This window comes from Artemia franciscana, chromosome 1 (assembly GCF_032884065.1).
Source record: "Artemia franciscana chromosome 1, ASM3288406v1, whole genome shotgun sequence".
In the NCBI taxonomy this organism is placed as follows: Eukaryota; Metazoa; Arthropoda; class Branchiopoda; order Anostraca; family Artemiidae; genus Artemia; species Artemia franciscana.
The window spans coordinates 37,697,802-37,721,364 of NC_088863.1; the positions used below are offsets into that span (position 1 = coordinate 37,697,802).

The 23,563-nt window shown below is 34.6% G+C and overlaps 1 protein-coding gene across 1 annotated transcript in view; it reads right to left on the reverse strand.

The window, feature by feature from the left end:
* LOC136029163 (uncharacterized) overlaps positions 1-23,563 on the reverse strand; it is a 902,097-nt gene that overhangs the window by 862,717 nt on the left and 15,817 nt on the right. Inside the window, exon 2 of the mRNA XM_065707268.1 lies at positions 4,663-4,790. Within this exon, the coding sequence (XP_065563340.1) occupies positions 4,663-4,790 (128 nt within the window). The remainder of the gene's footprint in view (positions 1-4,662; positions 4,791-23,563) is intronic.

Sequence of the window (23,563 nt, forward strand, 5' to 3'; positions counted from 1 at the left end):
TTTCACTGACAACATGAATGATTACACAATACCAGATAATGCATCATACTTGAAATTCTCGGAAATCTGCCAAGAAATTCTCGGAAATGGGCCCACTTGTAATCACTGCGTTGTTCTAACGAGAACATGAATGATTACACAATACCAGATGACGCATAATTCTTGAAATTCGCGAAATAATTGGAAAATGGTTTGCATATTCTTGGAATGATACGAAAAAAGACGTTAGTAACTCAATAGTACATCACGACAGGACTCTCATAGAATTTGTTGAAGGGGTACTGCTAACAGGTTTTGTTGAATAAGTTGTAAACAGTATCTTTACTAAAGAATTTCGGGTTGAGGGAAAAGGTAATTATTGTTAATATTGACCCGTAATCCCCAACGTGGGGTACACGCCCCACCGATGGGGCATGGTAACATTTTGATGGGTCATGGGCAGGACGTGCACCATTCGGCTCATTATGATTTAGATTATTAAATTGAAAAAACAAATCTGCATTCTTTCTCATTTAAAGAACAAAAAATATATGATACTACTAGCTGTTGGGGTGGCGCTTCACGCCACCCCAACACCTAGTTGGTGGATGCGCTTCGCGTTCCCCCCCCCAAGCCCCCAACGCACGTAAGTCATTACGCGCCATATTAGTTACGCGCCATTGTAGTTGTGTCCCACCTGTGAATATAGATAGATATATATATGTTTTTAACCACGTAAAACTTGCGAATATACAATATTCTTCGCTGTCCCATTGTCTTTGCATATAAATAGATTGTCAGGTTTACCGACTCTTGAACATGCAGCATATAATTGTCCATGGGAAAAACAATCCGTATTCAGATCTATACCTCATTATTCTAATGATTGCCCTTGAGCTTTGTTGATGGTGATTGCTAATCGAACATTCCCTGTGTCCCCGTCGTCATTTATATATCCCCCTGTGCCCCCCGGCGTCCCCGTTGTAGTTGTGTCCCTGTGTCCCAGTCGTCATTTATATTCCCTGTGTCCCGGTCGTCATTTGTGTCCCGGTGTCCCAGGCTGTAATTTCTCTTTGAGTATCCTGGTCGTCATTTACATTCCCTGTGTCCCGGTCTTCATTTGTGTCCCAGTGTCCCGGTCTGTAATTTCTCTTTGAGTTTCCCGGTCGTCATTTATATTCCCTGTGTCCCGGTGTCCCGGTCTGTAGTGTCATCTTATAATGACGTAATATACAAAGCCTTATATACTAATCATGACGTCATATACAAACCCACAAATAAACAAACATGCACACATACAACTTATCTTATATATATATATATATATATATATATATATATATATATATATATATATATATATATATATATATAGATGTAGTTTCTTTTTTATTTTTTTTTTAGTTTTTAGCTTTTTTTTCTTTTTAGTTTTTTACCTTTTTTATTTTTTCCTTTTTTTGGTTTACCGACTCTTGACCATGCAACATATAATTGTCCATGGGAAGAACAAACCGTATTCAGATCTATAACTCATTATTCTAACGATTGCCCTTGAGCTTTGTTGATGGTGATTGCTAATCGAACATTCCCTGTGTCCCGGTCGTCATTTATATATCCCCCTGTGCCCCTCGGCGTCCCCGTTGTAGTTGTGTCCCTGTGTCCCGGTCGTCATTTATATTCCCTGTGTCCCGGTCGTTGTTTGTGTCCCGGTGTCCCGGTCTGTAATTTCTCTTTGAGTGTCCCGGTCGTTATTTATATTCCCTGTGTCCCGTTGTCCCGGTCGTCATTTGTGTCCCGGTGTCCCGGTCTGTAATTTCGTCAGTCGACAAACATGACGTCAGTCGACAAACAACTTCATGACGGCAAAATGTTCAATCCTCATAATGACGTCAGTCGACAAACATGACGTCAGTACACAAACAACTTATCTATCTATATATATAAAAATAAGTTGTCTGTCTGTGTGTCTGTCTGTGGATCAGGTGACGTCATGTTTCTGTGTTGACTGACGTCATGAAATAGTTGTCGTCATTTTTGCTTTGACGGTGACGTCATTCAAGATATTTAAGACATATGTTCACGTAGAAATCTATTAATGTTTAAGTTTACAATGACTGATGAACTTACCATGGCAAAAGCCGATGAAGATGCTCAAAGAGTCTATGCCAAAAAACTTGCTGCTGATAGAGAAAGTCAGAAAAGAAAGCGTGCCGAGGAATCAAAAGAACAGCAAGGAAACAGGCTTGAGGCTGATAGAGAAAGAAAGAACAGAAAGCGTGCCGAGGAATCAAAAGAACAGCAAGGAAACAGGCTTGAGGCTGATAGAGAAAGAAAGAACAGTAAGCGTCCCGAGGAATCAAAAGAACAGCAAGGAAACAGGCTTGGAGCTGATAGAGAAAGAAAGAACAGAAAGCGTGCCGAGGAATCAAAAGAACAGCAAGGAAACAGGCTTGAGGCTGATAGAGAAAAAAAGAACAGAAAGCGTGCCGAGGAACTACGAGAGAGACGCGGAAGAAGACTTGCTGCTAAAAGAGAAAGTGAAAAAAGAAGGCGTGCCGAGGAATTACAAGAACAGCAAGATATCAGGCTTGCTGCTGATAGAGAAAGTAAGAAAAGAAAGCGTGCCGAGGAATCACAAGAACAGCAAGAAATCAGGCTTGCTGCTGATAGAGAAAGTAAGAAAAGAAAGCGTGCGGAGGAATCAGAGCAACCTGAAAGTTATCGCCTGGCATTCAGGTACAACCCAGTCGATGATTATAGCTTGAGTAGATGTGTTCAAATCGGGACAATGTCTAAAATTTGTCCCTATTGCAAGGCCTTGAAATTCAATGGTGAAACAATGGGAATGTGTTGCGCCTCAGGAAAAGTCAAACTTCCTCTATTGGCTGCACCACCAGAGCCATTGAAGACGAATGAATGCTTGCCTGAAAAATTCTAATTTATGGGCACACGTAAAAATATTAAAGTTGACTACAAATATGCGTGTCCGATTGCAAAACGATGACTCTGGTCAAACATTTTCAGATCAATTGCTGACAATTGGAAACGGAAAGCTCCCAGTAGACTCAATTTCAGGACGTATACAACTACCTGCTGATTTCTGTAATTTAGTGACGTCCAAAAATGAATTGATTGAAAAAGTATTTCCGAATATTCTAAAAAATTAGAAAAATAATAAATGGCTAAGTGAAAGAGCGATTCTCGCACCCAAAAATATAGACGTCCACGAAATCAAAAATATTGTTTTGACCAAGATTTGAGACCAGGCAGTCCTTTACAAGTCAGTCGACACAGTTTTGGAACCAAATGAAGCGGTTAATTATCCATCTGAATTTTTAAATTCCATAGATCTTTCAGGGTTTCCACCACACGTGCTACAACTAAAAATAGGCGTACCAATAATACTTTTAAGAAATATAAACCCACCAAAGCTTTGCAATGGCACTCGACTTGCCGTAAAAAAAACAATGGAAAACCTAATAGAGGCCACAATCTTGACAGGGCCTTTTGAGGGTGAGGCTGTTCACTTATTTATAATTACCTAAAATTTTATAAACATGAAGCAAATTAGTTTGGTTAAATGAAGCTTTAAAATAAATGTCAAAAACGTTTTCCTGCGACAAGAAGTAAGGTATTTACCCGCACCACCCTTATTCAGACCCAAATATAAATGAAGATGAGAGATTCATTCTCTTTGCCATCTATTCAGCCTTTTCTTAGTTGCAGTTAGCTTAGGATTTTTCAGTGTATTTATATAAAAGAAATATAACTAAAATTCTATGCAGACTTCTTACTGACAATGACACTTGATAATGACACTTGCTTAGAATTTGGGAACTTTGTCACGTAATAAAATACCTTCAGTTACAATTCTTATTTATTTTTTGTGCTGTTCTTTTTTCTTCTTGTTCTATAATCTAAAACCTGAATTATAAAAGTTTAACAAAAATTATGGCATATGAATTCGATCTTTACAAGCCTTATACCTAATATACAGCTGTACCCTCAGTCCTGCCCCAACTAACCACGCATTTGCAGGATTCCTATATGCACAATAAGAACATTTTATAGAATACGTACATTCATAGGGACCTTGATGTTTCTGGGGTAGGAAGTCCTGTGTTTGGTCTTGCGTCATTAGGGTTTTGAGCAGACTATAAATGGGACAAAATTTTTATGCTGGTATTTGATGGTTAAAAGACGCCTTTATAGTGAGACCTTATTTTCTTATCGAAAATTAGCCAATCTTAACTTTCAATTTTATCAACTATCCTTGCTTTCTTGTATTCTTTCTTGCTTCCTATTTTAACTTTACTTCTGTCTAATTGTCTATAAAAGATAATTAGAGACTATATTTATCTCTAAGACCTTTTGATTAGTTTCATTTTACTCCATTGCTAAAATCCTAGTCAGATATTGGATCAGAGTTTTTCAACTCTAAAATTTAGCCTATAGTCGGAGGTACGAGAAGGCTCTTTTACACTAAGTTTTACATTGAGCTACGAAAAAGCACTAAATATAAGACTTATTTTCACGAGGAAGGAGTGACCCCGTCAAGAATTATTTGGGGATAATTAAAAAAAACTGTGGCCTGAAATTGCATTTTACTTGCGTGTCTGTGCATCTGTCTTTGCCAGAAAACCTCGGATTTTATTAAATACTGCTGTAGTAACTAGTACTTACATACTGGCTGCCCTGATGAGTAGTCGATAACCTTCTTGATAGAACTAGTTTCTTCTCTTTCTACAACTTCCTTTCCCAGCTTTATCGCACCACACCATCTTGTATTCTGCATATCCTCCTTCAACTTACTAAAAATTTGTACAAATAAATATCGAAATATATTTTGCCTCTTTAAACAACCAACAATTGTATATGTATTTATAAAAAAAAATTGGGACAGTGTAAAAATATGCGGTTAAAAGATAAGCGGCAGCGAGAATTACAAGGCATAGCAAGAAAGCGAGTATCAGAATGTGTCAAAAAGGAAGTAAAGAACAAAGAATTGTGTTGTTAGAAGACAATCGACAGCGAAAGTTAAAACAAGTCAAAAATAAAAGTGAAAACGAATATGTTAGAAGAATATTGCTACCATAACCTTTGACGCCATCAAAATATGGCGCAAAACAAAGTAAAAACCTACCAGGATTCTATAAACTACGCAACTATTAATTAAAGGTTCTTAGGGCTCTTCAACGTCATATGTATGCCCTGTGAAGCCCTACATTTTCCCTAAAACAAAGGTGTAGTAGACAAAGTTGATTCATTTGTAGGTTGGTTCTTACAACAAGAATCCATATATACAAGACTGTTGAATGCCGAGTGCCGGGGCCCGGCCTTGGAATCAGCTGCATAGCTATATCCTTAAAACTGGTATATTGACATTTCTAGCCACAAAATGATCTAAAAAGGTCTCATCTTTAAGCACGAATTTGTGTTCTTCCCAGTTGGTTGTATCGAACATATGGTGACGCCAAAAAATCAAGCAGAAGTTCACATTGTCTGGGTTTAGAAGACAAACGACGATGAAAATCAATATGTACAAGCCTGCCGCATAACCGTGCCGGGGCCCGGCATTGAAATCGGCTACATAGTTGTTGTTTTTTCTTAAAACTAGCATATTGACATTTCTGGCCACAAAACGACCTAAATATTCTCGTCATCGATCTAAAGATTTCTGGTCACAACTTTAAGAAAGAATTTATATTTTTCCTGGGGTGGTTTTATCGACACACCCCGGCGTCACAAGGTGACACCATGACATCAAAAAGAGGCTGCGGATAGAAGAAAAGCGACAATGAAAATCAGTATATACAAGCCTACCGCGTAGCCATGCAGGCTTATAATGGTACAATGAATAACCAAGATATATACGGTTATAATACTTGCGACATCGACAATTACAGCGAGTCAAAATTTGAAGTGAAGAACAAAGAAATATCCGTTAAAAGACCTGCAAAAACAATCTAGATAGATAGCGAGTCTCAGAAAATTCGTTAGAGCTTTAATTTTGGGATAAACTTTATATGAATGACTTTATATTTATGAGCACGTTTCAAGAGAAAAATTTCCATCATTTCCCTCCCATGGGTGATATCGTTTTTTTATCTATGACGCATGGAATCTTACAAAAGGGACATGGCTAAGTACAAAATACCAAATGTAATGAGTCTATTTACAAAAGCCATTTTCAGCAGTTTAATAATGCCTAGAGGACAAATGGATAGCCTAGACCATCAAATGCGACAAAACCAATCCGAGCAGCCAAGGTAAAAGGTAGTGAAAAAATGTATGAAGTAGGCCTAATAATAAACAGAAATGAAGAGCAAAGAAAGATACAGTTAGAATACTTGCGTCAACAAAAATTACAACGAGTCAAAACAAAAGCGAAAAACAAAGAAATACACAATTAGAAGATAAACGGCAGCAAGAATAAAACGAGTCAAAAATAAAAGTGAAGAACAAAGAAATATTTGTTGCGACAACGAGAGGCCGGAACGGATAAAAAATGAAAATGAAGAACAGAGAAATATATGGTTAGGAGATATGCCACTGTGAGAACAAAGAAATATGCAGTTAGAAGATACGCGGTAGCAAAAATTGTAAGTGACAGCGAGAATCTGAACTTGTCAAAAATAAAAATGAGAAGCTATTGGGAACCTTCAACGTTATATGTATTCTCCGAGGCGCCCTCCATTTTCTTGAGGAAAGAGAAGCAAACAAAGATGATTCATTTGGAGGCTGCAACTTACAACGAGAATCAATATATACAAGCCTGCTGCATGCCAAGCGCTGCCCGACGGTTTCTCCACCGGACCCCGGCATGGCTACACGGCAAGCTTGTATATATATTCTCGTTGTCACTTGTCTGCTAAGCACAGAAGATGTGAGCCTCTTCTTGATGTCATAAAGTCACCATAGGTTCGATACAACCACCCTGTGAAAAACACAAATAATTCCTTAAAGTTGTAGCTTTTTTAGATCGTTTTTGTGACCAGATATGCCGATGTGCCAGTTTAAAAAAGACAGAAAAACTATATAGCTGACTTCAAGGCTGAGCTCTAGCACTCGGCGTGCGGCAGATTTGTATATATTGAGCCTCGTTGTCAATTATCTTCTAATAGTAGATAATATCAACTAGAGATTATATTTCGCGTAGCAATTTTTCTAAGCCTCTTTTCTTTTTATACGATGTTTTGTTTGGATATTTTTTTTTTAGATTCGTATTTTAAAATATATGTTCTCTTTTTTATACAATCAAGTTTGAGCTTTTTTCTCCCCCCTTTATATGGATAACTCAATGGTGCTAGGCGTCCCCCGGGAAATCCCCCCATGGAAAATCTGCAAACCCTCCACCTTCGTTGCATTTTTACATGCTCCCAATCATTACAATGATCAACACATTGCAACTGTCATTTTGTTCAAGCTAGTCAAAAGATCTATTAGCTATGCCTCCAGGGATGCTATACCCCCACAGCCCCGGGGCAAGGATCGTAAATTGTGCAATTTATCCTTTTTTACATGCGGGATTTATTATAAGGAAAAGGGGAAGTCTTGATCCTGGGTGCATCCAAAAGGCCAAGGGTATTAAGGTGAAAGTTTTTGATTTTGAGGGGCATCTTAAACTAAATTAAAGGCACCATGTGAATCCAGTTTATCAAAAAGGCGTATCGGCAAAATCTTAAGAACGGCCGATGATATTAAGTTGAAATTTTCAGGACATGTTGAGATGGATGTTTTAACAGAGTTGAAGGGTAGCCAGTTCCCCTTCCGTGCAATTTTAGCTACCTTGTCTCCAAAAACTTTCGATCAAAATTTGAAATGGCCATCTTGTTCAAAATAGTATAAAGGTCAAATAGTTATGCCTGTCGGGTTGGCAAAATACTCCACAGCTTCGGAGAGGAATGCAAAACACAATTAAAACATACTATGTGCGTGATAATTATCGAAAGGGCGTATCAGCAATATCAAAGGGAACGGCTGAGGGTGTTAAGTTGAAACTTAAACATTGATGCTTCAGATAAATACAGAATTAGGTTTAAGGAAGGGCAAGGGGGTAGAGGAAGAAATTGATATATAGTCCGTTTTGATTTCACGGAATGTCTCTGATCAACTCTATTATTATGAAAGTTAAGAGTAACATTGAACTCTAAAATGATCAGAATCTATTCCGTATAGGAGGGGGGATGCCCTTTCTTCATCCCCAATCTCCTCCTAATGGCCGTAGAAACTTCCGAAGATTCCTGTTCGATCAAAAATCGAAAGTTCTAGTATTCTTTTTTCGAAAGTGGCTGGATGCCCATAAGCCCCTATCTTAGGACCGTTTTTGATATATGATCCTTTTTTATATCCGGAGAGTGATCACACATCCCATCACACGATTTTTTTTTGGTAAAAAATACACAATTTCAAACATTTATAGATGGGAGCTTTAAACCTCTATAGCAAGGTTCTCAGATTGTTTGTTGTTAGAGAGGGGCAGATACCTCAAAGGGTGAAAATTAATGCAAAAAAAAAAAAAACAACAACTCTCATTGATCCTTCAGGTGAATACAGAATTAGTCTTAAGGAAAGGGCGAGGTGGGGTGGAGTGGAATCGAAAATTGAAATTTAAACCCTTTTGATTTACGGGAATATTTCTGGTCTATGCTCTGGTCTAACATTTTTGAACTATGATCCCTAATGGAAATTTTAATCTATGCTGGGTTAGGTATCGAGGTAAGTCAAAAGACTTTACTAGATGCGAGGTTATCGGAATAGTGTATCTGCAACATCTTGAGTGTTGCTTGGGAGACTAAGATAATAATAATAATAATAATAATAATAATAATAATAATAATAATAATAATAATAATAATAATAATAATAATAATAATAATAATAATAATAATAATAATAATAATAATAATTTATTTATAAACCCCCTTTACAAAACAGAGGTTAAGTGGAGTAAATACAAAAGCAAAACAGCCAAAGAACAACAAGAAACAAAATTAATCACACACAGAAAAAAGACGGGTAAGGCAATGAAAACACCCTAGCTTATAAGGCGCTTCAGTAGCTAGCTTGGCACATAATTTTTCGAAAACACCATTAATATCTGTCGTACAATACTTTTTAATCAGTTTGGTATTCCGGTAAGAACGAGGCAAATATAAAAGAAATTTGCAGTACCGGTAATAGTTTATACGTCATATATACATCACTAGTGGTTATATCGTTTTCAGTGTCCATGATGTAGGCAAAATTACCCAAGAAACATATGGTTGACGAGAAAAATTATATGATTGACGTCATATTTAAGAGTATATTTCAAGAGAAAAAATTACATTTTGTCCGCCCCCCTCCCAGGAGCGAGCGTATAGTTTCTATACTTATGATACATGCAACATTACAAGAGGAACAAAGCTCAGAATAATATACCAAGTGTAATCAGTCTATTTACAAAAGACACTTAAGTGGTTTCATATTGCCTAGAGGACAAATGAACAACCTAGACCATCAAACGTGACAAGATCAATCCGAGCAGCTCAGATAAAAAGTGTTGAAAAAATGCCTAAAGTGATGATAGACGAAAATGAAGAACAAATATATACAGTCATAATATTTCCGTCAGCAACAATTTACAAAGAGTCAAAAACGAAATTGATGAACAAAGATACATACGGAGAATCAAAACATATACAAGCAATATTCGAGGCCTGGCTTCGAAATCTGCTACAAAGTATTTTTTTGTTAACTGGCATATTGACATTTCTGGCCACTAAAACGATCAAAAAACGTCACCACTTTAAGGAAGAATTTATATTTTTTCCCATGGTGGTTGTATCGAACATAATTTGACGGCATGTCATCGAGAAGGGGCTCAAGCTGTCTTTGATTACAAGGGAAATCAGCTAAAAAGCTATTTCTTCTTAAAACTGGTAAATTGACATTTCTGGCCACAAAAACGATATAACAGGTCAAAACTTTAAGAAAGATTTTTTGTTTTTTCCTCGGTGGCTATATAGAACCTGTGGCGACGTCATGACATCAAGAAAAGGCTCAAATTGTCTGTGATGGGAAGACAAGCGACAATTAGAATCCATATATAAAAGCCTGCCACGTGCCGAGTGCCTGGGTCCAGTGACGTGTGTGTGTGTCTTCTGTGTACGTGTCGTCTGTGTCTGTTTCGTCTGTGTCTTTGTTGTCTGTGTCGTTCGTGTCTGTGTCGTCTGTATTCTGTGTCTTTTTCGTCTTTGTCTGTGTTGTCTGTTTGTGTCTTTGTCGTCAGTATCGTCTGTGTCGCATGTGTCATCTGTGTTAGTAAGAGAAAAGTAGTAACAGGAAACCTTCTTAACAGGGGTGTGTGACTATTCTGGCTTTGTTATATTGCGATGTGTAGAATGCACAACATGTAGAAATTAATGTTTCTAAGATATGTAGAATGTTTCTTCAACAAGTAGAAATGATACCTAATTTATACGGACACAGTCAAGAAGCTGAATTAACAACTTATATCTTGAACCTGTAGTTATCGTCAAAAAACTGTTCAAGCTGATCCAGGCAAAGCATTAAAAACTGGCTATAGCTAATTAATTTGGAATTGCTGATAATCATCCATAGAAGCATCCTTGGTATGGATATCACGTCACAGTTTACACACGCCGGCTGTATACAAATAAAAAAATAAATAATAGTGAGTCTATGTTTTAGTTGAATACACACCAACTAATTACGACTAAGCTGGTGAAAATGAAACAGAAAATTTATTGCGGCTACGGCCTCGATAGCAAAAAACCCTTGAAAGAATAATTTTTTTCATTTTTTTTTAACGAAAAGAGCACATATTTAAAAAAAAATACTTGGATTTCGCAGAAGTAAATATAAATGACACACTTACAAGATTCACAACATACACTGCATTTTTAAATGTTAGGGACGGAGGAAAATTTGCATACTTCAGATAAAAGTCAAACTTATCACTGACAGAAAGGTTGCTATTGTTTTTGCTATGAGACAAGTATTTTTCAGGGTCGATCAAAAATGGCTGGGTTTGGAAGACCCTCCCTTCAATCAAACAAAGCAATAAAATATTTTCTATGGGGCAGACAAGTTCACAGGGACTTATCTTGGAGCTGCGGCTCGCCACAAACTGGGGCCATCAAATCCCCCCCCCCCCCCCCACAAAAGGGCATTTATACAAACAAATATAGGAAAGTACGAGAAAAGCCAGAAAAAACGGACACTCTGGGGGTTTAGACACGGAGTGGTGCACTCCTCTGTGACTGTATTTGCCATAGTGACATAAGATCACTATGCTTAGAATACTAGTTCCTGAAAATGATTGTCATTATTTTATGCATGTTCACATTGTAATCGGATAAAGATTTAGGATATAACTTACATTGGTCGCTTTTATAACTAGAGATCTGTGATAGTCATCGGCCAAGTCACTGGAGATTTCAATGAAATTTATCATAGCTTTTTTACTTAACTTCGGCAGAAGTGTCAGCTCCAGGTTAATTGCAAAAAACGTAAACATCAAGGATTGGCTCTCACAGATTTACATGCAACTTAATATGTTAGCGTTAGCGTTGCCAACGCGGTACAGCTGTACCGCATAATGCGTAATCTAGAGGTCCAGGAGGAATTCAGTACATTGGAAATTTTTTAGTATAATCCAAAATTTTTATTATTTTTAGTTTTATTCCCTCCTTCTTTTGAAAAAAAGTCTTCTGTATTTTATAGGGATTTTTAGAATTCATAATCCGAATTCCTGAAGATTGTCTCCTTGCTGGTTCATTATTAAATCTTCAGTTTGACACTGTCCTCTGATGCAAGACTGGATAAAAACAGAGGCGCCATTTGGGCCAAACCTTGGGGTGGGCATGAAGTCCGTCTAGACCCCCCCCCCCCGATTCACTTTGTGTCGCGTAAGAAAAATCCGAGTTTTGGCAGCACATTGATCGAATATTCTAAGAATAAATGCATTTTCAGCACCCGTGTTGCTTGGAAATGTACTGTCACCAAATGTGGAACTCAGCCACACTGACCTCTAAGATTAATTATAACAACGAAGAATACAATCAACGAGGTTAAGTGATTAAACTGAAAGTGAAAAATTCAACCAGACTACAGGCTGGCATTCTTCAGCGAGAAACTTTCTTATTTAAGTAAACAATACGTCGATGAAAGTAACCTTCATTGTTATGCGGAGGGTTGTAACCAAAATCTCATTGTCCCTTCGGCAGAAATCGTCCAGATCAAATATATTTATAAAAAGGAAAAAAATAACAAGAAAAAAAAAATAAAAACATTCAAGGTAACAAGGGGAACCGTCGATCATTCATCTTTGCAAAATCGTCAACAAGTTGGTTGTAGTCCAAATATTTTACTAAATCCTTCTCTGCAAATATCAAAAGGAGGTGACTGATACGATCATTTCCTGTTGTAGACTTCAGGTAGTTTTTCGCTATTTCTAGGCTAGAAAACAAACGCTTATTGCTCGCTGTTGTCTCAGGAAGTGTTGCAGCAATACGAAGTACTTTAATTACTTCTGGGTAAGCCACTGGTAATGCCTGAAGATGGTCGACAATGTCTAGGAAGTTTTCCGGCTTTTTCTCCTCATTGAGCAAGAAACGCTTGGCAATACCAGCTTGAGATTCGAGAAGAATGCTGTCGATATCCAGTCGCCATAAAGAGAAGAGAAAAGCTTGAGCAGCTCTGTGTCCATAAACTTGGTTGAGCTTGGATCCAAGGCTTCAAGCGTACTCAGCACTGGCAAGTTATCTGTGAGCCTTCTGTCAAATTCGACTAGTAGACGGTCAAAATTTTTGAAGTATTCTTGCTTCATTTCATCCACCAAAGTAGTAGTCCAATTACCAGATTCGATGAAATTCTTTCCTATGGTCAAAGTTGTCACAAATTATTTCCGATGCCTGGTGATCCTTTGAATTCTTCAAGGTCGTCCTTTCTGACCAACAGAGGAGGGTCTAGTCGCGGGTCCATTCACAGCAGGTACTTCAATTTCGAGTTCTGTTGCAAACTCTTTAGCCTTCTTGAAAAGCGATACAAATGAAGCATCTGAACGCAGGTCGGTGAGTTTGCTTCTTGTGGCCTGAATCAGGGTGCGCGATCGAGAAATAACCAAGTCGACGGCATGGAGTTGCTGAGACAGCGATTTCGTCTATTTTTATTTTAAAAAGAATTTAATTTCATACCTTATCTTCAAATCATGCTGGAAATCCCCCCTCCTATCCTCCTTGGAAAATTTTCACAAAAAAACTTTCCGGAAAATTTCCACTCCCAGTGAAAGTCACTCCCGCGGAAAATTCCGCCATGGAGAGTTTCTCCTGTAGAACTCCCCCATGGAAAATTTTCCTGCAAAACTCCTCCATGAAGAATTTTGCCTGCAGTAAACTCCACCCTCCCCCAACAAAAAATCCTCCAGACAATTCTAAATAACTTCGAAGACCACACTGCCTTTCCATGACGAAAGTAAAACAGTTCAAAATAGGGATGAAACCATTTTATTGACAGTGAATAGATATAAAATTAATTACTATATGTTAATTAATTACTATATTAATTAAGTTATTAATAAACTAGTTACTATATGTAATTAGTTTATTAGGTATAAATTTTGTTTATTTTTATTCATGTCTTTTAGTTTTACTGCTGATGACGAACACTGTATGTGTGTTCGAAATATCCAGTTAAATAATTTGATATCTATTCACTGCCAATAAAAAAGTTTCATCCCTATTTTGAACTGGTTTACTTTAGACAATTCTAACCCCGCTGAAATTTCCCTGGAGCTTCCTCACATGTAAAATTGAGTCGGAAAAGACAGAGTAAAACAAATAAAAATAGCTTCGTATAGGAATTTTGGCAAAGTCTCCCAGTGTCTAATGGAAAGTTTGCCCACGAAGCTTCCCTCCCCACGGAAAATCTACCCAGGGAAATCGCTAAGGCTGATAATTCCCCACCCCCCAAAAAACTTTTGCATAATTACCAGTAAAAAAAATATTATACATACACAATGGAAAAATTTTATAACTTACGGCCCTTTCCCCAGGGACTGTTGGGAGTCATGTTATACCCGAAGGCATAGTTATTGAATCTTTTCAAGTAAACCATGCTGAACAAAATGGATATCTCAAACTTTGATCAGACGACACTGGCGAAAAGGAGGGCGTGGGAGGGGGTAGTTGCCGTACAATCTGTTTGGTCACTTAAAAAGGGGACTACAACTTTTGATTTCCGAGAATGGTTCTCTAATATCCTGAATCTGACAGTGTGTTTATAAGATTTATAAAAACTCTGTTTCTTATAGTTAAGTTTAATATTGAGCGGCATCGGTCCTTACTTGCAGTTCGTTACCAAGTACTGTTTGATTTTTAAAATCTCATTTACCTAATTCACAGACTTCACAAAATGACAAAAGTTCCTTATCTAGAACTTCTTTATATTTTATAGTAGTAGTATTGTAATATAATATTGCTTTACTTACCCAGTGTAACACCCCCTCCCTAGAAAATTAGCGATTCGTGAAAGAGTGACAGAAATACTTAAATACAAATTGGTGCTACATTTTGTTGAGACTTTATATATATATATATATATATATATATATATATATATATACTAGCTGTTGGGGTGGCGCTTCGCGCCACCCCAACACCTAGTTGGTGGGGGCGCTTCGCGCCCCCCCCAAGCCCCCCCGCGCGCGTAAGTCGTTACGCGCCATAATAGTTACGCGCCATTGTAGTTGTGTCCCTATGTCCCACCTGTGAATATAGATAGATATATATATATGGTTTTAACTACGTAAAACTTGCGAATATACAACATTCTTTGCTGTCCCATTGTCTTTGCATATAAATAGATTGTCAGGTTTACCGACTCTTGAACATGCAACATATAATGGTCCATGGGAAAACAATCTGTATTCAGATCTATACCTCATGATTCTAATGATTGCCCTTGAGCTTTGTTGATGGTGATTGCTAATCGACCATTCCCTGTCCCGGTGTCCCGGTCGTCATTTACATCCCCCTGTTTCCCCCGGTGTCCCCGTTGTAGTTGTGTCCCTGTGTCCCGGTCGTCATTTATATTCCCTGTGTCCCGGGTCCCGGTCGTCATTTGTATCCCGGTGTCCCGGTCTGTATATACATTCGTTTTTTAGTTTTGTTTTTCTCCTTTATTTTTTTCCTTTTTTTTTCTTTTTTAGCTTATTTAGATTTTTAGATTTTTTAGTTTTTTTATTAGTTTATAGTTTTTTTTTTGTTTTTAGTTTTTTTGTCCCGGTCGTCATTTATATCCCCCTGTTTCCCCCGGTGTCCCCGTTGTAGTTGTGTCCCGGTGTCCCGGTCGTCATTTATATTCCCTGTGTCCCGGTCGTCATTTGTATCCCGGTGTACCGGTCTGTATATGCATTCGTTTTTTAGTTTTGTTTTTCTCCTTTATTTTTTTCCTTTTTTTTTCTTTTTTTTATACTCCCTGTGTCCCGGTGCTTTGTTGATTGCTAATCGAACATTCCTTTTGTCCTGGTCGCTTTCTCTTTGAGTGTCGTCATTTATTTTTTTCTTTTTTAGTTCTTTTAGTTTTTACCTTTTTAAGTTTTTTTTAGTTTTTAGTTTTTTTAGTTTTTTACCTTTTTTTAGTTTTTTTAGTTTTTTTAGTTTTTTAGCTTTTTTATTTTTTTTATTAGTTTTTAGTTTTTTTGTAGTTTTTGCCTTTTTTTTAGTTTTTTTAGTTTTTTAGCTTTTTTATTAGTTTTTAGTTTTTTTTGTAGTTTTTGCCTTTTTTTAGTTTTTTTAGTTTTTTAGCTTTTTTATTTTTTTTATTAGTTTTTAGTTTTTTTTGTAGTTTTTGCCTTTTTTTCTCTTTGAGTGTCGTCATTTATTAGTTTTTTCCTTTTTTTTTTTAGTTTTTTATTGGTTTTTACCTTTATTTTAGCTTATTTTTCAGTTTTTTCCTTTTTTTTAGTTTTTTTTTATTTTTTATTTTTTTTAGTTTTTTACCTTTTTTTAGTTTTTTTAGTTTTTTTAGTTTTTTAGCTTTTTTACTTTTTTTATTAGTTTTTAGTTTTTTTTTGTAGTTTTTGCCTTTTTTTAGTTTTTTCAGTTTTTTTTTAGTTTTTTTTTGTAGTTTTTGCCTTTTTTTAGTTTTTTTAGTTTTTTAGCTTTTTTATTTTTTTTATTAGTTTTTAGTTTTTTTTGTAGTTTTTGCCTTTTTTAGTTTTTTCAGTTTTGACGTCACCTGATCCAGTTTTTTCAGGTGACGTCACCTGACACATCCATCCACACATCCATCCACAACTTATTTTTATATATATAGATATATATATAAGTTATATGTCCGTCTGTTACACTATCTATGTATATAAAAATAAGTTGTACGTATTTTTGTGTCGAGGGTTTGCATATGACGTCTGAAAAATAAAGAAAAAAAAGAAAACTGAAAAGAGAAAAAAAGGTAAAAAACAAAAAAAATCTAAAAAGGAAAAACTGAAAAAAAGAAAAAAATTAAAAAAAGAAAAAACCTTAAAAAATTTAAAAAAAAAAAGGCAAAAAACTAAAAAGAAAAAAAGCTACAAAAATAAAAAGCGAAAAAAAAAGAAAAAACTAAAAAAGAAAAAATTAAAAAAGAAGAGAAAACATATATAGATATAGATATATATATATATATATATATATATATATATATATATATATATATATATATATATATATATATATAAAAATAAGTTGTCTGTGTGTGGATCTTTGGATCTGTGGATCAGGTGACGTCACCTGAAAAAACTGGATCAGGTGACGTCAAAACTGAAAAAACTAAAAAAAGGCAAAAACTACAAAAAAAAAACTAAAAACTAATAAAAAAAATAAAAAAGCTAAAAAACTAAAAAAACTAAAAAAAGGCAAAAACTACAAAAAAACTTAAAAACTAATAAAAAAGCTAAAAAACTAAAAAAACTAAAAAAGGCAAAAACTACAAAAAAAAACTAAAAACTAATAAAAAAAATAAAAAAGCTAAAAAACTAAAAAAACTAAAAAAAGGTAAAAAACTAAAAAAACTAAAAACTAAAAAAAAACTAAAAAAAAGAAAAAACTGAAAAATAAGCTAAAATAAAGGTAAAAACCAATAAAAAACTAAAAAAAAACTGAAAAAACTAAAAAAAGGCAAAAACTACAAAAAAAAACTAAAAACTAATAAAAAAAGTAAAAAAGCTAAAAAACTAAAAAAACTAAAAAAAGGTAAAAAACTAAAAAAAATAAAAAATAAAAAAAACTAAAAAAAAGGAAAAAACTGAAAAATAAGCTAAAATAAAGGTAAAAACCAATAAAAAACTAAAAAGGAAAAAAGGAAAAAACTAAAAAAAATTTTCATCTAAAAAACTAAAAAAAAACTAAAAAAGGTAAAAACTAAAAGAACTAAAAAAGAAAAAAATAAATGACGACACTCAAAGAGAAAGCGACCAGGACAAAAGGAATGTTCGATTAGCAATCAACAAAGCACCGGGACACAGGGAGTATAAATGACGACCAGGACATAAGTAAAAAAAAACTAACAAAACTAAAAAGAAGGTAAAAACTACAAAAAAACTAAAAAGAAAAAAACTAAAAAAAGGCAAAAACTACAAAAAAACTAAAAACTAATAAAAAAGCTAAAAAACTAAAAAAACTAAAAAAAGGCAAAAACTACAAAAAAAACTAAAAACTAATAAAAAAAAATAAAAAAGCTAAAAACTAAAAAAAATAAAAAAACTAAAAAAAGGTAAAAAACTAAAAAAACTAAAAACTAAAAAAAACTAAAAAAAGGAAAAAACTGAAAAATAAGCTAAAATAAAGGTAAAAACCAATAAAAAACTAAAAAGAAAAAAAAGGAAAAAACTAAAAAAAAATTTTCATCTAAAAAACTAAGAAAAACTAAAAAAGGTAAAAACTAAAAGAACTAAAAAGAAAAAAATAAATGACGAGACAAAAGGAATGTTCGATTAGCAATCAACAAAGCACCGGGACACAGGGAGTATAAATGACGACCAGGACATAAGTAAAAAAAAAAAACTAACAAAACTAAAAAGAAGGTAAAAACTACAAAAAAACTAAAAAGAAAAAAAACTAAAAACTAATAAAAAAACTAAAAAATCTAAAAATCTAAATAAACTAAAAAAGAAAAAAAGGAAAAAAATAAAGGAGAAAAACAAAACTAAAAAACGAATGTATATACAGACCGGGACACCGGGATACAAATGACGACCGGGACACAGGGAATATAAATGACGACCGGGACACAGGGACACAACTACAACGGGGACACCGGGGAAAACAGGGGGATATAAATGACGACCGGGACACCGAGACAGGGAATGGTCGATTAGCAATCACTATCAACAAAGCTCAAGGGCAATCATTAGAATCATGAGGTATAGATCTTAATACAGATTGTTTTCCCATGGACCATTACATGTTGCATGTTCAAGAGTCGGTAAACCTGACAATCTATTTATATGCAAAGAATATGGGACAGCAAAGAATGTTGTATATTCGCAAGTTTTACGTAGTTAAAACCATATATATATATATATATATATATATATATATATATATATATATATATATATATATATATATATATACTAGCTGTTGGGGTGGCGCTTCGCGCCACCCCAACACCTAGTTGGTGGGGGCGCTTCGCGCCCCCCCCAAGCCCCCCCGCGCGCGTAAGTCGTTACGCGCCATAATAGTTACGCGCCATTGTAGTTGTGTCCCTATGTCCCACCTGTGAATATAGATATATATATATATATATATGGTTTTAACTACGTAAAACTTGCGAATATACAACATTCTTTGCTGTCCCATTGTCTTTGCATATAAATAGATTGTCAGGTTTACCGACTCTTGAACATGCAACATATAATGGTCCATGGGAAAACAATCTGTATTCAGATCTATACCTCATGATTCTAATGATTGCCCTTGAGCTTTGTTGATGGTGATTGCTAATCGACCATTCCCTGTCCCGGTGTCCCGGTCGTCATTTACATCCCCCTGTTTCCCCCGGTGTCCCCGTTGTAGTTGTGTCCCTGTGTCCCGGTCGTCATTTATATTCCCTGTGTCCCGGGTCCCGGTCATCATTTGTATCCCGGTGTCCCGGTCTGTATATACATTCGTTTTTTAGTTTTGTTTTTCTCCTTTATTTTTTTCCTTTTTTTTTTTCCCGGTCGTTATTTATATTCCCTGTGTCCCGGTCGTCATTTGTATCCCGGTGTACCGGTCTGTATATACATTCGTTTTTTAGTTTTGTTTTTCTCCTTTATTTTTTTCCTTTTTTTTCTTTTTTAGTTTATTTAGATTTTTAGATTTTTTAGTTTTTTTATTAGTTTTTAGTTTTCTTTCTTTTTAGTTTTTTTGTAGTTTTTACCTTCTTTTTAGTTTTGTTAATTTTTTTTTTTACTTGTGTCCTGGTCGTCATTTATACTCCCTGTGTCCCGGTGCTTTGTTGATTGCTAATCGAACATTCCTTTTGTCCTGGTCGCTTTCTCTTTGAGTGTCGTCATTTATTAGTTTTTTCCTTTTTTTTTAGTTTTTTATTGGTTTTTACCTTTATTTTAGCTTATTTTTCAGTTTTTTCCTTTTTTTTAGTTTTTTTTTATTTTTTATTTTTTTTAGTTTTTTACCTTTTTTTAGTTTTTATAGTTTTTTTAGTTTTTTAGCTTTTTTACTTTTTTTATTAGTTTTTAGTTTTTTTTTGTAGTTTTTGCCTTTTTTTAGTTTTTTCAGTTTTTTTTTTAGTTTTTTATTGGTTTTTACCTTTATAGTTTTTTTAGTTTTTTAGCTTTTTTATTTTTTTTTATTAGTTTTTAGTTTTTTTTGTAGTTTTTGCCTTTTTTTAGTTTTTTCAGTTTTGACGTCACCTAATCCAGTTTTTTCAGGTGACGTCACCTGACACATCCATCCATCCATCCATCCATCCATCCATCCACAGACAACTTATTTTTATATATATAGATATATATATATATATATATATATATATATATATATATATATATATATATATATATATATACTAGCTGTTGGGGTGGCGCTTCGCGCCACCCCAACACCTAGTTGGTGGGGGCGCACAAATATTTAAATATATTTTGACAATGGATTAAAGTAATTCGAAAACCTTAAAATAGAAACCCAAAATCTTGAGGTTTATTAGAAATTGTTGAGCTTTAGAATGAATTTACGTCAACGAAGGCGTGTCGAGGAACCACGAGAGCAACGCGAAAGTATGCCAAGGAGTCACAAGAACAACGTGAAAACAGGCTGGAGGCTCAAAGAGAAATTACCGAAAAAACCATGCCGAAAAAGCACAAGAACAACGTGAAAACAGGCTTGCGGCTCAAAGAGATAATTCCAAAAGAGAGCGTGCCGAGGAATCACAAGAGCAACGTCAAAATTATCGCCTGGCATTCAGGTACAGCCCATTCGATGATTATAGCTTGAGTAGATGTGTTCAAATCAGGACTACGTCTAAAATTTGTCCCTATTGCAAAGCCTTGAAATTTAATGGAGAAACAATGGGAAATTGTTGCGCTTCAGGAAAAGTTAAACTTCCCAAACTGCCTGCACCACCAGAGCCATTGAAGACTTTATGACGTTACAGACTGGGACACCGGGACACAAATGACGACCAGGACACAACTACAACAGGTACGCCAGCAGGGCAAAGGAGGGATATATAAATGACGACGGGGACAAAGGGAATATTCGATTAGCAATCACCATCAACAAAGCTCAAGGGCAATCATTAGAAAAATGCGGTATAGATCTGAATACGGATTGTTTTCCCATGGACACTTTTATGTTGCATGTCCAAGAATCGGTAAACCTGACAATCTATTTATATGCACAGACAATGGGACAGGAAAGAATGTTGAATATTCGCAAGTTTTACGTAGTTAAAAACACACACACACATATATATATATATATATATATATATATATATATATATACATATATATATATATATATATATATATATATATATATACATATATATATATATATATATATATATATATATATATATATATATATATATATATATATATATATATATACATATATATATATATATCTATATATATAAAAATAAGTTGTCTGTGGATGGATGGATGGATGTGTCAGGTGACGTCACCTGAAAAAACTGGATCAGGTGACGTCAAAACTGAAAAAACTAAAAAAAAGGCAAAAACTACAAAAAAAAACTAAAAACTAATAAAAAAAATAAAAAAGCTAAAAAACTAAAAAAACTATAAAGGTAAAAACCAATAAAAAACTAAAAAAAAAACTGAAAAAACTAAAAAAAGGCAAAAACTACAAAAAAAACTAAAAACTAATAAAAAAAGTAAAAAAGCTAAAAAACTAAAAAAACTAAAAAAAGGTAAAAAACTAAAAAAAATAAAAAATAAAAAAAACTAAAAAAAAGGAAAAAACTGAAAAATAAGCTAAAATAAAGGTAAAATGACGACCCGGGGGAAACAGGGGGATATAAATGACGACCGGGACAAAAAAACTAAAAAGAAAAAAAAACTAAAAACTAATAAAAAAACTAAAAAATCTAAAAATCTAAATAAGCTAAAAAAGAAAAAAAAAGGAAAAAAATAAAGGAGAAAAACAAAACTAAAAAACGAATGTATATACAGACCGGGACACCGGGATACAAATGACGACCGGGACCCGGGACACAGGGAATATAAATGACGACCGGGACACAGGGACACAACTCCGGTACACCGGGATACAAATGACGACCGGGACACAGGGAATATAAATGACGACCGGGACACAGGGACACAACTACAACGGGGACACCGGGGGAAACAGGGGGATATAAATGACGACCGGGACAAAAAAACTAAAAAGAAAAAAAAACTAAAAACTAATAAAAAAACTAAAAAATCTAAAAATCTAAATAAGCTAAAAAAGAAAAAAAAAGGAAAAAAATAAAGGAGAAAAACAAAACTAAAAAACGAATGTATATACAGACCGGGACACCGGGATACAAATGACGACCGGGACCCGGGACACAGGGAATATAAATGACGACCGGGACACAGGGACACAACTACAACGGGGACACCGGGGGAAACAGGGGGATGTAAATGACGACCGGGACACCGGGACAGGGAATGGTCGATTAGCAATCACCATCAACAAAGCTAAAGGGCAATCATTAGAATCATGAGGTATAGATCTGAATACAGATTGTTTTCCCATGGACCATTATATGTTGCATGTTCAAGAGTCGGTAAACCTGACAATCTATTTATATGCAAAGACAATGGGACAGCAAAGAATGTTGTATATTCGCAAGTTTTACGTAGTTAAAACCATATATATATATCTATCTATATTCACAGGTGGGACATAGGGACACAACTACAATGGCGCGTAACTATTATGGCGCGTAACGACTTACGCGCGCGGGGGGGCTTGGGGGGGGCGCGAAGCGCCCCCACCAACTAGGTGTTGGGGTGGCGCGAAGCGCCACCCCAACAGCTAGTATATATATATATATATATATATATATATCTATCTATATAAAAATAAGTTGTCTGTCTGTGGATATGTGGATGGATGTGTCAGGTGACGTCACCTGAAAAAACTGGATTAGGTGACGTCAAAACTGAAAAAACTAAAAAAAGGCAAAAACTACAAAAAAAAACTAAAAACTAATAAAAAAAATAAAAAAGCTAAAAAACTAAAAAAACTATAAAGGTAAAAACCAATAAAAAACTAAAAAAAAAACTGAAAAAACTAAAAAAAGGCAAAAACTACAAAAAAAAACTAAAAATTAATAAAAAAAGTAAAAAAGCTAAAAAACTAAAAAAACTAAAAAAACTAAAAAAAGGTAAAAAACTAAAAAAAATAAAAAATAAAAAAAACTAAAAAAAAGGAAAAAACTGAAAAATAAGCTAAAATAAAGGTAAAAACCAATAAAAAACTAAAAAAAAAAGGAAAAAACTAATAAATGACGACACTCAAAGAGAAAGCGACCAGGACAAAAGGAATGTTCGATTAGCAATCAACAAAGCACCGGGACACAGGGAGTATAAATGACGACCAGGACATAAGTAAAAAAAAAAAACTATCTATATATATAAAAATAAGTTGTCTGTGGATCTGTGGATCGTGGATCAGGTGACGTCACCTGAAAAAACTGGATCAGGTGACGTCAAAACTGAAAAAACTAAAAAAAGGCAAAAACTACAAAAAAAACTAAAAACTAATAAAAAAAATAAAAAAGCTAAAAAACTAAAAAAACTAAAAAAAGGCAAAAACTACAAAAAAAACTAAAAACTAATAAAAAAGCTAAAAAACTAAAAAAACTAAAAAAAAGGCAAAAACTACAAAAAAACTAAAAACTAATAAAAAAAATAAAAAAGCTAAAAAACTAAAAAAACTAAAAAAAGGTAAAAAACTAAAAAATAAATAACGACCGGGACACAGGGACACAACTACAACGGGGACACCGGGGGAAACAGGGGGATATAAATGACGACCGGGACAAAAAAACTAAAAAGAAATAAAAACTAAAA